The following is a 16,845-nucleotide window of genomic DNA, read 5'->3' as shown; positions in this document are numbered from 1 at the left end:
GAAAGGAAGCTGAAGATTCTGGAGGGAGGATACAAGGGCAAGGCTAACTAATACTGTATCTATGTGAGTCCTGGAGTAGGGATCACACTGGGGAAAGCCCAATGTGTGTACTGGAGTAGGGATCTTACTGGGAAAAGACCAATTAGTATACTAGGGGTGTTATGTCACAGGGGAAGGACCAGGAAGAGATTGATTTGCATACACGGAATATAACATTAGAACTTATACAATAAATAAAAAGGATTCATATGGGCATTTCAGGCATACCTGTTTTGGGTGTACAAGTCTGACAGCATCCATCCTCATCATATTTAACTGTGCCCTATAGAAAACACATGATTGCTCATTAAAAAAGATTCACAGTAAACAAACAGAAGTTAAAATAACCAACAATCAGAATTTACTCTACTCAGATCAGACCAGGACAAAGCTGAACTCTGATGGGTTGCTGTGAGTTACTGGTCTAAAGTATAATTTGCAGTAAATAGTAAGTTTATTAAAGTGGTAATAAACCCAAAAAAATGGCCCCTGCAGGATCACATTTTAGCACATTATGACAGACTTACCTTAAAACAAAGCCCTCCAGCAGCGCGTTGTCATCACTGACAGGGTTTCAATTGTCACCTGGTCTTCCTTCTGGGTTCAAGAGCTCCAGCTGTTTAAATGGCTAAGCTGCAATGACACCACTCCTCCACATGCGCATGGGTGTAATAGCCGCGGCACAGCTCTCTCAATGGATGGCATGCGTCCATTGAGAGCGCAGCGAACATGCGATGGTGGCATCACTGGCTACTACTAAGTTATATATCTCATAAACGGTGCACATTTAGGAGATACTTAATGTACCTACAGGTGAGCCTTATTATAGGGTTACCTATAGGTATAAATAAAAAAGCAGACTTAAACCATATCATCCAATCTTTTCTTTACAGTTTGTTTTTACTGCATTTAAAATGAAAGTAACCTAAGATAAAGATGACATCCTACATAATGGAAGTGTCCTAGGGCAAACTAGTAATGTAATATTTAGGGCTGGTGTACATGGGCCACTGCAAAGCATCTGTGAAGCAGGTGCATTTCAAGATGATAGAGATATGTAGCTAGCAGGTGGTACCTACTTTTAGAAATATGTGATGTAGCACCACATGATCCAGAGCACAACATTCACATTTATTTGCAAATGCAACTTCTGACACCTCTGTTTTTAAATAGTAAAAGAATAAGCAGGTCCTGAAAACTTTAGTGATTTGTACAGACACGGTTGTGATCTTACTTAGCAAATAACCACATTCACTGTGCAGTGTCCATGCTTGTTTTAGGCAAATGACAGCTGATATCTGATGCAGAGCATGGAACATGTGTAGAAGAATAGTTTGGAGGGTATGACAGGGTACAAAACATTAAAAAAAAAAAAAAAAAATCTACACAAATGATAGTTACTGATCTTTCCATAATTAGCAACAAAATACCAAAAAAATATGGCCATATCCCTATAGGTGAATTAATCAGATCACACACATACACAAGGTTACTGAAGGGTTAGCTCTTCTAAACTAGGGGTAGGTTTAATGTGTCTGGGACAGCTCTAAATGTTCTTCAAGAATTGCATCTTTTTCATACATCCACAGATAGAAACATTATAAATAGTGTGTTTTATCGATTAGTAAACACATTGTACAGCTTTGTTATACTGTGTAATGCATCTCTGTGTACAATATTTGTTGTTGATCAAGGAATGTACAGTCCTCTTTTGTATCTGTAAGCTAATAAAAAGTTTGCTTTGTTTCGGGACTTATCTTACAAACACTTTACAGACTGCATGTTTGTGATTTTCTATCCTCACTGCATAATAATCATAGTCTGGATACCCTTATTAGTCCAATAGCACCTCAGGCTTTATAGCACCTACAGTACATATGTTTCCAGACTTGAGATAGGAAGTAAACGTTGGCCCAACAACAGTAAGTTATTGAAAAATAATCCAAAAGTACCTCTTCACATTTGGAAATATCCAGCTCTTGGCAAACTTTCTTCACTTTAGTTAAAACAGGGTTGCCGTCTTCATCTTCATCACACTCATAGTGGACACAAGTGCTACCCTCAGGACGATAAGTATCTCCAATCTACAAATGAACAAAAAGTCATGCTTTCATACAATTACTTACACTGATGTCATTTGTTTTTCCTAACTGGAAGTATAAAGAAAACTGTCATGGAAGATACTGACACTAAACATTGTTGTCTTTGTAAGTAATGTACTTCAACAACGTGTGTCTGTTCTCCACTATGTAGGTATTATGGCTGGCAAAAGTTCAAAAGACAATATTTTACATTTTTGTGATCACAGTTTTAGCAATTACTGCTGTCTATATCTTAAAGTAACTTTTAATGTGACTTTCTTATTTTTACATGCTTCCATATTTTTGGTATTGCATACAATGTATAGATTTGTAGATTAATAGCTAAGGTACATAGATTGGCCCATTCAATCAGTCTGCCTTTCTGCTTACTAACTGTTGAGACAAGATATTAGTCACAAAGGGAGTGCATTGTTTTTTGAGAGCTGAATTATTTGGGCTTAATTTAAAAAGAATAGACTGTTCACTCTGCAAAATCATTATTTGTTGGTCCAGTAAATAAAGTGTACTACGCAATTCCATTCATGTGCAAGGGAATAAAAAAAAAACATAGGAGTTTGCCTATTGGAACTAAAGCAGGCCATAGATGAGTACTGCAAGCAGCTATTAGACATTACATTGACATGTAAAAAAATGGACAGGCTGGTTGGTTGTACCCAAGGCAATCAATGGATCAACAGGGGTACAATCAGCCTGCCCATACAGGGATCAAATCTCCGTCAGTCCCTGCTGAACCAGACAAATTTCGATCCATGTATGGCCGGCTGTAGACAGCTAAATTTTACTGTGTGAACATTCAACTTTTTTCTAATCCTCTATTCAATTCATCCCACAGGCCTGGCCTGCTTTGTCAAAAGTAGCGGTACAACACAACCATTGTGTAGCACTGTAAATCAGAAAGCAGGGTGGGTGTATGAAATAAGCAAATATAGCTGCATCTATGCTCATAATGATGCACTATGCATAGAAACAAAAGGTTTACAGTGTTAGCACAGACTATACGTCAAGCAAATATCTTTTACATGCCTACAATTTGTAAGTAGCATATGTGCCCTTCAGTATAGCATTCCAGAAACTTCATTTTTGGATTCAGACTTACGTTAAACCTAACTTCATCATCTTCTTCCTTGTCTTCTCCCTTTTGTCCTTCTTCTTGTCCTTCCTGTCCTTCTTTTCCTTCCTGTCCTTCTTCTCCCTGTCCTTCTTTAGATTTCTGTCCTTCTTTTCCTTTTTCTTCTTGTCCTTCTTTTCCTTTCTGTCCTTCCTTTCCTACTTGTCCTTCATCTCCTTTTTCTTTCTGTTCTTCCTCTCCCTCTTTTCCTTCTTGCCCTTCTTTTCCTTTCTGTCCTTCTTTTCCTTTCTCTCCTTCCTTTCCTTTCTCTCCTTCTGTTCCTTTCTCTCCTTCTGTTCCTTTCTCTCCTTCTGTTCCTTTCTCTCCTTCTTCTTTCTGTTCTTCTTTTCCTTTTGGTCCCTCCTCTCCTTTCTCTCCTTGGATTCCTTCCCCTGACTCTTTTCCTTCAGCTTCTTTCTTTTTGTCATGCTTCTCTTTCTTCATTGTGCATTGTTTTGGTACACACTGGCCACAGCATTCTCCTTCCTTTTCAACATATCTGTATCCCTAAAGGAAACACCACAAAATGAAGGTTCAGTTAGAACAAGTAAACTACTTTCCAACATTGACTCGATAGTTTACTAGACACAATGAATATTACATTGTTTACTTAATGTTGTAACATCTTCTCTGCCCATCATGCTCCTGCTTAGGTGTTCTGTTGACAATGTAATGTAGTCCAAAAACAATTTGTGAAAATGTCAGTCACTGAAGAGACATTACCGTATTTTGCATATCAGTAGTTCTGCCATGGCAAGGACAATACTAAAAATGTATTAATACAGTATGTAATATTTTGTGATCTGAACACTTTTAATTACGGTTACAACCAACTAAATACTAGGAAACTGGTAATGTGAACAGAGCTCGGGTAATAAATGACTATGTCATGATTTACTGTTTAAAGAAGGCCAACCAGTGCTTTTGTCTTGTCCATATACTAAGGTTTCGTATAATTGAAGGGTCTCTTGCCAATTCCATGCACTGTTACTTGTCTATTTAGATTTGATGGTGCCATATGTGCACTACAGCAGGATGGTTCTGCCAAAATCATTTAGAAGAGAATATCAACAGGAAGAAGCAGAAGCATGGGTCAATATTAATTTAGTATGGTTATCAAATAACATTACTTACCCAACTAGACAGTAACTATGCATTTGTGTAATAAACATGCACAATGAAAAAAGATAGAATGACAGATAGAATTGAAGTGGTTGTAAACCCTTCTATATACCCAGTTAAGTGACTGGCCTCAGGTGAAACACAGACTTGAAACAAATCCTGCTATATAGGTTACTGTCAGGGCTAGGCTCAGCACTCCCCTCTCAGAGCTGAGCTGTCGGTTAATTGCCAGAACTCATCATACTACAGACTACTATACTCCAAAGACTCTAAAGACTTGCCTGGCTGACATCTCTTCTGGTTCCTGATCCTGTATGCTGGTCTGACTATGCTGATCCCTGACTCCCTGATTTCCTGGCTTGTTCTGACTGCCAGATTTGGTTACCGAACTGACTATGTTTACTATTTGTACCATTGTTACCAATATATTAAATGGTGTGATTTTTACTGCATTTTCTGTCTCTTTCTGATTCATGGTTCCTTACAGTTGCACCTGTTTATTTGCGTTTGTCTGTTATCTACATTCATTAAAAAGACATGTTTATATAAAGCTTGTCTGAGCTTTTTAAAAAGATGGGGAGCTGTAGTTTCATTCTGCAGAGCTCAGGGAGGAGAGCTAAGAGCTGATTAGAGGGAAATTAGACACCCCCTTCACACAGCACACAGTAACAGATATCAGCCTGTGAATCACAGGCTGTGCACTGGAGCTCTCTCCCCTGTTGCCTTTTATTCTCTTGGTGGCAGGATAGCAGAAGAAAGAGGCAGCAGACAGAAATTACACTTAGTGCTCTGAATTGAGACAAGTACACACCATGATATCCTTTGGTTATATTTTATGTCTGAGGTTTACAACCACTTTAAGCTGCAATTTGATTGATTACTGGCTCCATTATTGACAACCTACCTCTTCACAGGTCTTATCACATTTGATCTCCTCACATTTGACAGCATAAAAGCCAGATTCATCAACTTCATCCTTGGCACACTCGCATTTCTGACATGAGTTCTTGGGTTGTGGGATAAGAGAGCCACGCTAGGAAAAGATTGGTGAAAGAAAAATAAAATAATGGTCATGTTATGTCTTAATTTATTTCAGGTGTTTTTATTGTTCTTTATAAAAGAGCAGTGGGGATCCATTATCAATCTGGTTAACATTATGCTGCCCCGCAGCAACTAATTGCATAACTCAGTCTATATTTTCAAACTGAGTGACTGCTATGAGCATCTCAGGCCATTGTCATTTTAAACACCTAAAGAAACCAACATACAGTGGAACCTTGGATTACTAGCTTAATCCGTTCCTGGAGAATGCTTGTAATCCAAAGCACTTGCATATCAGAGCCAGTTTCCCTAGAGAACTCAATGGAAACAAAGATAATTTGTTCCGCATTGACTTCTATTGCATGCAATACCGCATGTGGCCAGTGGTGGGGGGCGCCAGAGAGACTCTGAAATCCTTGGAGACTCAGTAGCACTCTGGAACTGAGTATTTCCGAGTATTTCCAACGGGCTCCGAACCGTTCCAAGTGTCACCGGCGCCCCCGCACCTCTGGCCAAATGCGGTACTGCACACTACAGAGGCTTGAATCCTGCTCGATTTGTGAGACAACACTCGCAAACAGAAAGTTGCTCGTCTTTCAAAACGCTTGTTAACCGCGTTACTCGTAACCCAAGGTTCCACTATATATTATAAATATGGTTTTCCACTGCAAGTAGGTATACCTTGTTTCCCCATGGTATAATACCCATGCTGGTGTATATGTTTAAAAAACAGCATCTCATGAAAATCCATTGCATGTACATTTTACATGTCCATTGCCTGTACATTTTAAATGTACAATTTATTTTACAATAGCAAGACTTTTCTACATTATGTCCATGTACTTTAAAAATTGCCCCAAGTAACCCCTTCTTGGTTTGCACATGTTAGCACTGTCCTCCTAAAAGTCTTCTGCTACAATGCAATAAGGTTTTTCTAAGGGTGTGGTGGCCCTTCGACTTTAGTTAGATCATATCAATGTGGTTTTTATTATTGTTGCATTTTATTGATGGTGTACTTTGCACTCTTGTATGTAGGCATTTTGCATATTTCTACCAATGGATATTGCCATAATAATAATGTGATAACATGTCATAGTCACATATTTCTATAGTTCTATCGTGTACCTTAAAATAAAAAATAAATACAAATAAAAAGCCGCACTACCTCCTGGTAATATACCCCACCTATAGTCACCATTCCTCTGAATAATGAACATTCCTGACAACCTATACCCAGGAAGGAAACAATGGGTGGATACTAATGTTTCTATCCTCGTGCAGTTTTGATAAGGTATATAACAAGAGAAAGCAGCTTAGGGGCCATAAAGCATGGTTAGAATGTCCTCATTCTAATCTAATGGCCAACTTTTTTCAAACTACTTCCTCTGAGCCCAGGTTGTCTTGGACCTGCCCTCCAGCCTGTGCCTGGAAGGTGAAAGGAGAAGCAGCACAGTGATGAGCTAATCCCTCTGTCACTCTGCTTTCTCTAGCTATCAGTATGCTTCTTGTCAGCAAATTAGCTAATCAACTTCTTGTGCTGCTTCATCCAAATCGAAAATGTAAGTACTTACACTGACGGCTTATGGAAATACATTTAACAATGTATGAATGATTACGGAGCTGCCTTAGTGTGTGCCTTTTTTTCCTCTGTCTAGAGTTTAGCTTTAAACAAAATAAATGTATTAAAACAAAATAAAATAAATACCTGATATATTACATTATCCACTACGCATACAGAATCAGGCTCTGCAAAAAAAAAAATAGTACAATCTGTTTCTCATGTTTAACACTTCATGGTATATAGCTTATATTTCTACTTTGGGTTTTCTAGAGTAGTAATGATGGGCTATTTCAAAATATAAACTAGTGTCTAATAAAGATTGAAGACATTATACAAATGTCTTATCTCATATCAAATATCACAACTATCTAAAACAAAAATTATACTGCTGAAATCAGTTTATTTCACTCAATAAAAAGGAAAATGTGTTAAAAAATAAAAACTAGAAGAAGACCCTTACCACAAGTGATGTTGGCACAGCAGGCACCTGGAGTCCAGCGAGATACGACACGATGCCCTGTTCCACAATTGGGCATCAGGCACTGACAAGGTTCACACCCTGTAGAATATTATTAACATGCATCAGAAAAAAATGGTTTTCACATAATAAGCAAATCCTGTATTCTTTATGTCCTTAGTTGGCTTATGTGGTGCTTGCTACATTCTCAAAAAAACTGTACCTTATAGTTATCTCACTTTAAAAGTTGCAGTGATACTGTTGTTGTAGACCACTACTCTGTCTGGAATATGTTCATACAATATGGAAAACAACAATGATTCTGTACCTCTGTATTTATTTGTTTAGCTATACTTAGTAAAGTAAAGTCCTTTCTGTAAATGAAAAGAATGTCCCCCAGCAGGTTTAAGTTATAATATCCTAGTATGCACTGCATACCAGCAGGGGTGTATTTAGGATTTGTGCTGCCCTAGGCCTGACTAAACTCGTGCACCCCCTAATTTAAATATGACCCACCCCTTCCTGTCAAGGCCACACCCCTTGCATTTTAAGACCCACCCTGAAATTTTCAAGAGGGTACACTAGTTCTGATGGCCTGAGGGCGGGGGGGCAATGGATTCCCTTAATTTGTATAGATTTCCTCTCACTTCCTGTTTGGCTATGGGACAGGAAGTGGAGGGAAATCTCTACAATGGGACAGGGATGGTAACAAATTAGAAGTGACGCCCCCCCCCCCCCCACAGTTGCAGAATGCCAACCGCCCACATACTGGAAGCAGTGCGGCCGATTTATGGGGGCTCTAAACTAATTTGCCCAACAGTGTAGCACAAGCCGGCGGGGACACTGTCCGTGCTGCCCCCCTGCAAAGTGCTGCCCTAGGCCTGGGCCAGGATACAGCATTGCATACCAGTACATTATGATTTTTGTTTTCTTTTTGGGAGGTGCATGCAATCGGCACAGGGCCAATCAGCATTGTCCAGACAGAGGGTCAGGTGTCATGTCTCATAGTACAGTCAGAGTAGAATGAAAACTCCTCCTACAAGCTTTAACTCCTCCTACAATCTTTAACCAGGAACTGATAGAAGTAACAAGACTGCTATATACTGCTGATGAGAAAAGGTATTTAGCCATTTATATTTACTAAAATAATCGTATTTCCATGTTCTGTGTACTGTGGGAGACCAGATATGATGAATGTGGGATCCTGGGTTTAGTAACAATTTAAGTTTACCACCACTTTAATAACATAATATTAAGAGATTATGAGATTAAGAGGAGATTGCATGTAATGGAAGCATCGCTCATACTTACCAATTTCCCAAGAAATACTTGGTTCATCTGTAGTTGTTGTTTCATCTTCACCTTCTGTTGGGGGTCGTGGCGTTTTGCGTGGCCGTCTGATAAATGGAGGTTTAGTATAGTGGGCATCCAGTATGAGGGTATCAGTTCCTTTGGTGGGAGAAGGTTCTTTTGAGTCAGGTTCTGTTGTTGGTCCACAGTCACCTGTATACCATTCCAGTTTACATGATAAGCCGCAAACTGCATGGAATTTACAGCCAGCATTGTCTAATTTTGTGTAGATGATTTCACCTAGATAATAGAAAGAAAGGACTCATAAGGCCAGTCATACGCTTATTCATTTTATCTACAGATAAAAAGGATGAACATTAATAAAAAGAGCAATGTACCCTCGGAATTAAACTTGTTTCATGTCAGTAAATAACAGTTTTTATTATTGTACACTTTAAATTACGATGTATGTAAACCTTCAAACAAAAAGTTATTGAATTACAGCTTATCAGTCCTTTATGTTTCTTTTTTTAATTTTTTTTCTTTATTTCCACCTTATGGTCCTGTTAGTACCACATTTCCTGTCCTAGTATGTGAATGCTCTTATCTAGGGAGGTTGTGGTGTTGACACCCTAAAGCTGGCCATACATGGGTCAGTTTTTTATTCATTTAATCAGTGGGTTGAAAAAAAAAACTGAGCGGATTACCCAAATCACACATTTGCGATATATGGGGGAATCCTTCCCGCTGTGTCATTGCGTTCTGACATCAGAGAGACTTCCCCGTTGTCAGAATACATAGATCAGGGTTACAGTGTATAGCCTGCAGCACTGATTGTGCAGCTTTCTTTTCAATATGTCGAGTGAACAGAAGTCAATCGGTAGATCAATTTCTGTCCAACCATATTGGCCATACATAGTTTGAAATCTGTGTAACAGGTAAAGTGCGCAACCAAATAATATATCTCCCTAAATAAAAAGGAAATTGGAACAAATGTGATAAAAACCATGTGATTTAGGCAAAGTAATATCGTTTAAAATAAAGTCCATAAAGTGCTTCAGTAGATACAAATATGTTGAAGGACATTCAAAGGATCACTCTGTTGTTCTTTTCATGAGAACAGAGAGAGGAGACATTGCTGGAAGAGCCAGCAGAGGAGCCTCTTTTTTTTTACTTTATGATATATCCCACTGTTGGAGATCACCTGGAGAGGGTTACTGTCATGGCTGTGAGGAATATCATATCATTGGATAACCCGCTGTAGGAAAGAGGATCCCTTTATTGGATGAGCTTGTGGAGGCGCATTCCATGGTTCAGCAATCCCCCTATGTGAGCATTTTTGACCGCTATAACTTGAGATCCAACCACTCTGGTAAGCGGCGCTAATTGATTGTTTTACATGAAAAGAACAGAGTAATCCTTTGAATGTCCTTCAACATTTTATGGACTTTATTTTAAACGTTATTACTTTGTCTAAATCACATGTTTTTTATCACATTTGTTCCAATTCCCTTTTTATTTAGGGAGGTATGTTATTTGGTTGCGCACTTTATCTGTTAGACATATTTATTAGCTAAATATTCAGGCAATTTTTTAGTTGCAGCACCAGTTTGTCATATATATTTTTGGGTTAGTGCAGATATCCTGCTATACACATAGATTGCAATTTTTCTGGTCTCTGCTTAATAGATCACTAAAGGTACTTTTTTTTTAACCACTTGCTTACTGGGCAGAAATACCTCCTTCCTCCCCAGGCGAAATTTCAGCTACCGGCACTGCGTCGCTTTAACTGCCAATTGCGCGGTCGTGCGACGTGGCTCCCAAAAAAAATATACGTCTTTTTTTCCCCACAAATAGAGCTTTCTTTTGGTGGTATTTGATCACCTCTGCGTTTTTATTTTTTTGTGCTATAAACAAAAAAAGAGCGACAATTTTTTAAAAAAAACACAGTATTTTTACTTTTTGCTATAATAAATATCCCAATTTTTTTTTAAAAAAAGGATTTTGTTTTTCAGTTTAGGCCGATACATATTCTTCTACATATTTTTAGTAAAAAAAAAATCGCAATAAGCGTATAGTGACTGGTTTGCGCAAAAGTTATAGCGCCTACAAAATAGGGGACATAATTATGAATTTTTTTATTTTTTTATTTTTTTTACTAGTAATGGCAGCGATCTGTGATTTTTATTGGGACTGCGACATAATGGCAGAGACATTGCACACTTTTGACACATTTTTGGGACCATTCACATTTATACAGCGATCAGTGCTATAAATATGCACTGATCGCTGTATAAATGTGACTGGCAGGGAAGGGGTTAACACTAGGGAGCGAGGAAGGGGTTTAATGTGTACCCTGGGAGTAATTCTTACTGTGGGGGAAGGGAGGTGACCTATCTGTGTCCTTATGTCCCCTAAGGGACACAGCATCGGTCTCCTCTCCCTGACAGGACGTGGATCTCTGTGTTTACACACAGAGATTCATGGTCCTGCTCAGTAACTGGACAATCGCGGGTTCCCGGTGGCCATCGAAGCCGTCGGGCACGCGCATCGTGGTCCCAGTAACCCGGCGGGGGCGCGCCCCCTAGTGGCTGTGAAAGACATCCTGTCAGAACAATAGATCTATCGTGCCACTGTCAATTGACGGCGGCCGGTAGTATAGTGGTTAAATAACAAACATGTTATACTTACCTCCACTGTGCAGCTCGTTTTGCACAGAGTGGCTCCGAACCTGGTCTTCTGGGGGCCCTCGACGGCTGTCTCGGCTCCCCCCCCGTAAGGACTCAACACCTTAATGCGAGCGAACTCGCATTAAGGTTGAGTGCTTGCGGGTGCACACCCGTTATACAGCCGGCTAATGACGCGTGCTGCGTCATTGGATGTGATTGACAGCACCACAAGCCAATGGCTGCGCTGCTTTCAATCAACCAATGAATGAGCCGGGAAGACAGCCCAATAGCCTGCGCGTTCACGGCGCGGGACTTTCGAAGGGTCAGGTAAGTAAAGGGGGGCGCTAATACACAGATGTTTTTTCACCTTAATGCATAGAATGCATTAAGGTGAAAAAACATTTACCTTTACAACTAAATTCCACAAATGGCTAGCTGAAGACAGTAAGTATGCTAGGACTCCAGAACACCTCCCCTCTTCATGATAATCTAGGGAGAGGTGTTCTGTAGTCCACAGAGAGAACTAAGAACAACGGTCCATAGACAAACACTAATAAAAAATCGAACACCGTGGGGTTGATTTACTAAAGGCAAATCCACAAGTGCACATGAAAGTGCAATCACTTTAGCACTGAGGGGAAGATCTGAAATGAAGGGAAGCTCTGCTGATTTCTATCATCCAATCATGTACAAGCAAAAATGCTGTTTTTTATTTTCCTTGCATGTCCCCCTCAGATCTACATCTGCACTTGCATTGCACAGTGAATTTTCATTAAGTAAACAAACCCCAATGGCAGTCCCTGTGCTGTAATACTACGCAGAGCACAGAAACATTTATTTTAATGCTGACTGTTAAGACGATTCATAGTAAAGTATGAATCCAGTCATAACTTTTTTCTTTATTTTAGGAAAAGTTTAAAAAAGTAAGAACCCTTTTGGATTACTACTGCTATTTGAAGCTTTGTTGGAGAGATTTTTCCCTCACCTCCTGTCTTGCTGACAATCTTTTACCAGACAGTAAATGGGGGCAACTATCCAACATCAATAAACACCAGGGCCGATCCGCCCTATAGGCTCACTATGCAAGCCGCTTAGGGCCCCACAAAGCTGTGGAGGGCCCCCCAAATCACTAGAGGCCCCGTCTGGTGAGAAGTCATTTTTGGCCCCTCACCCGCTTCTTAACTCACTGGCTGCATGGGAGAAGAGGTAAGAAGTCACCACCCCCGCTTCTCACTTTAATGTAAGATGTAATTTCTGACAGCAAAACACCCCCTCCCCCTGATTCTCAACTTTAATCTTTAATGTGACATGTCAGTCACTGTCGGCGGCGCCAGCCCCCCCCCCTCCCCGGTTCTCAATTTTAATGTGACATGTCATTTTGCTTAGGGCCCCAGGGAGGTCAGGATCGGCACTGATAAACACATAAATAGAAAAACATTTTTAGTAGAGGGGAGAAAGGCCAAAACCATTGTTAGATCTGCATTTCTGTCGTGTTCTTGTTGCAGATTTTCTGTTCCTACTGGTCTGGCAAAAATTTGTCAGCAGAACTGGAAGTCAATTTTGTTTGGGAGCCACATCGCACGACCGCGCAATTGTCATTCAAAGCGTGACAGTGCTGAAAGCTGAAATTTCGCCTGGGCAGGAAGGGGGTATATGTGCCCAGTAAGCAAGTGGTTAAAACTGACGGGAAAACCACACAGATTTCACTTGCAGAGTTTCTCATCAGTTTTACATCACATTTTATTGAGTTTTTACAGCCGGTTCATGTATGTGCCTATGAGGCCTCGTACACACGACCGAGAAACTCAACGGGCGAAACACATCGTTTTCCTCATCGAGTTCCTGGTTAGGCATGTCAAGGAACTCGACAAGCTTGCTTTGCGTACACACTGTCAAGACAAAATCTCCTCTTTCTCAAACGCGGTGACATACAACACAAACAACGGCAGGGGAAGTTTGATTCCACTGGCTAAACTCTTGGGGCTGGTTTTGCTAATCTCATGTGTTTGCGTGTTAAGTAAAAGTTTGGTAAGAGACGATTTGCACTTTTCAGTCTGTTACAGCTTGAAAAATGTGTTATTTCCATTACAAATGCTAGTTTTACTCCCGTCTCATACTTTATTCTGAGCAAGCGCGGGTTTCTTAGCATACAGACGTTCGAGTTTCTCGTCGAAAACCAGCCCGTCGAGGAACTTGACGAGCCAATTTGAGACTCCCGTCTCAAATAGAGAACTTGCTCTCTTTTTGGCTCGTCGAGGTTCTCGACAGTTTCCTCAACGAAAATGTACACACGACCGGTTTCCTCTGCAAAAAAATATCTCCCAGCAAGTTTCTTACTGGTTTTTGCAGAGAAACTCGGTCGTGTGTACGAGGCCTGAGTCTTCTGCGATATTAAGTCCGGTTCAGGTGTGATTTCTAATTTCATACACTACAATTCGCATTGAAATCACACCTGAACCTCTAAACAAAATCGGACTAAACCGGGCTTTGAAATCACACTGCAAATCGGCCCGCACATAGGTAAACCGAGTCTGAAAGTGTCAGTTTAAGTATCCGAGCATTTGCAAGAGTACTAGTACTCATGTAAATGCTTAGTATTGGCTTTTAAATAGATGGGGGAATTCCCCCCACTATGTCATTGTGTTCTGACAGCAGAAAGACTTCCTGCTGTCAGAATACCTAGATCAGCGCACTAATATAGGTGCAACCCTAATTCTCATCCTTCTCCTCCCCATCTCCTGACAGTCTGAAGAAACTCTGCATAACCACCACAGCACACTAAGGGGTTAATCAATAATTATACATCTTGTGAAAAGTTTACAGTGCCCTCATTCTAAAAAGTTATTCTACCCAACTGATATTTAAGTTTTTGACAAACTCAAATCATCCGATAGTTTTTTCTTTATATCGCTAGGAGAAATGCGGCGGTGAGATCTCTGCACTTCCTGGGTCTGCGCATGTACTCTGGCCATTTTAAGGGGCTTCCACTCTGCTGGATTTTTATTATAGTTTGGAAATTGTAAAAATAGGGGTTGGGACATTCAAAGGTTATCAGAGTTCTCATTGTTGGAGTACCCAGGACATACCGTATGACAATAGCCAGAGACTGACTCAATCCACCAGGTTCCACCTATAGCTCCAGTATCACTCTACAAAATCTGAAGTTTTGTACTTATATGGGTTCTTTGAAATGTATATTGGGAATGGGGAATGGGGCTACAGTTCCATTGTCACAATCAGAAGAGCAGACAGGCTCTTTACTGTGGAAAAGACATGAAATGTCCTTTCTGCAATAAGATGCACCTACCAGTGTTGCCAACCTACCAGATTGAAATTTACTGGCACGACACCCGAAATTTACTGGCGCAGCCACGTTTTTACTGGCATTGCCACAAAAGTTACTAAATTACATTTTTAGGTGAAAATTTCAGTATTTAGGCTACAAACATGTATGCTAGGCAAATAGCAATGTGATTTAAGGTAGATATTAAGGTAAAAAAACATATTTTTGTTATTTTCAATATAATAAGGGCAAATTATTTAGTCACATCACCCCCATCTCCCTTTGCCACCAACACCCCCTGCCTTCAGCCCCCTCTGCGGTGCCACAATCTCCCCCTGCCTCCAATCTCCCCCAGGCCCCCTGCCTCCAATCACCCCCTGCCTCAATCTACCCCTGCCTACATCCCCCTCTGCAGTGCCACCAACAACCCCTGTCTCCATCCCCCACCCTCTGCGGTGCCACCACCCCCCTCTGCTTTGCCACCAACACCCCCTGCCTCCAATCACCCCCTGCCACTAACACCCCCTGCCTCCAATCTCCCCCAGGCCCCCTGCATCCAATCACCCCCTGCCTCCATCGTCCCCTGCCTCAATCCCCCTCTGTGGTGTCACCAACAACCCCTGTCTCCATCCCCCACCCTCTGCAGTGCCACCATCCCCCTCTGCAGTGCCACCAACACCCCCTGCCTCCAATCACCCCCTGCCTCCATCCCCCTCTGCGATGCCACCGCAGCCACCATCACCCTCTGCCTCCATTCACCCCCTGCCTCCAATCTCCCCCTGCCTCCATTAACCCCTTGCCTCCATCGTCTCCCTCTGCAGTGCCACCATCACTCCCTGACTCCATCGGATCCCCCTCTGCCACTATCACCTAATGTCACTGTCGGCTGGGCTGTCTGTCACTCTGTCCGTCCCCGACTCCCATGTGAACTTTGTATTGCCTGGATGCAGCAGGCTCCTCCATTCCGCCGCCGCGTGCTGCTCAGCTTCCGAGTCCTGCTCCAGTGCTGTGCTCCTCCGACCTCCTGTTTAGTTACAGATTTAAAATTCTAGCGCTCGAGCACCTGGCGGATGTCCTAATACATCAATCGCCAGCGCCGCGCGGCACAGCCTCTGTGAATTCCGCCCCCCGCCGGCCGAATACAGCATATGCTCGGCTCAGCAAGCTCCGGAACTGCGCATGTGCAGTTCCAAGCCAAATCGATCTTGGCTATTTTTAGTGGCATATTCCTGCAACGACTGACATTTGGGGACTGACAAGGGGAAAAGGTGCCCGTTTTTACGGACTGTCCATAAAAATACGGACGGTGGGCAACACTGGCACCTACTTGCATGCTTGCTGTCCTCTCCTGCATGTAAACTGAGCTGGGCATACACAATTCAGCTTCCACCACTGGCATGGAGTCTGTGTGCCAGGATGACTGACTCCTGCACATGCACAGGAGTGACGTTGCCCCGCACTGGCCACTGAAGATGGCCGAGGACTGACACACCGCAGAAGATGGCAGCACCAGCAAAGGATGGGACCTTTGGAGTGAAGGTAACTTTAGCTACACTTTTATAATTATGCATTTGCATCAAGGGAAATATTTTAGTTTTACGTGCTTTAACCACTTGCCGTCCTTAGGCCATATATATGGCCTCAGGAACAAGTAGTTTTACCAGGATCAAGGCTGATGCTGGTATCATTTTCAGTGCTGGTGATGGGCTGTATGCTCTTTATTCTCTATGGCCACCTGAACACCTTTACAGGGCTTTTATATTTTATCAAAAATATGTGTTTGTACGCACTAATATGCATTTAAGTGTCTTTTTCCAGAAATACATAATGTTTGGGGAGTTTTCAAAAAAAAAATGCAGATTTTTAAAATGTGATATAAAAAAAAAAAAAATTGGCTTGGGTGGCAAGGGGTTAAGGAAAACTTTAACGTTATTGTATTGTATGTTATACTTACCAGTTTTGTGCAATGATTTTGCACAGAGCAGCCCTGATTCTTCCCTTCTGGGGTCCTCCGCTGGTGCTTCTGACTCCTCCCCCCTGCCAAGTGCCACCATAGCAAGTCACTTGTTACGGGGGCACTTGTGCGGGCTCAATCTAGAGCTACGCTCTGTGTGTTCATAAACACAAATAGCACGACCCTACCCCACCCCCTTTCTGCCAATGGTTCCCGCTG

General features: G+C 41.5%; 1 protein-coding gene across 1 annotated transcript in view; it reads right to left on the bottom strand.

The window, feature by feature from the left end:
* LOC120916786 (mucin-19-like) overlaps nt 1-16,845 on the bottom strand; it is a 191,445-nt gene that overhangs the window by 111,797 nt on the left and 62,803 nt on the right. The window contains exons 34-40 of the mRNA XM_040327723.1: nt 8,742-9,020; nt 7,434-7,532; nt 7,118-7,158; nt 5,276-5,404; nt 3,553-3,756; nt 1,992-2,123; nt 268-322 (exon numbers count right to left, since the gene is read on the bottom strand). Coding sequence (XP_040183657.1) covers nt 268-322; nt 1,992-2,123; nt 3,553-3,756; nt 5,276-5,404; nt 7,118-7,158; nt 7,434-7,532; nt 8,742-9,020 — 939 coding nt within the window. The remainder of the gene's footprint in view (nt 1-267; nt 323-1,991; nt 2,124-3,552; nt 3,757-5,275; nt 5,405-7,117; nt 7,159-7,433; nt 7,533-8,741; nt 9,021-16,845) is intronic.

Source organism: Rana temporaria, chromosome 11 (genome assembly GCF_905171775.1).
Source record: "Rana temporaria chromosome 11, aRanTem1.1, whole genome shotgun sequence".
In the NCBI taxonomy this organism is placed as follows: Eukaryota; Metazoa; Chordata; class Amphibia; order Anura; family Ranidae; genus Rana; species Rana temporaria.
The sequence above is the reverse complement of the archived record's forward strand: the minus strand, read 5'-3'. Positions and strand labels throughout refer to the sequence as shown.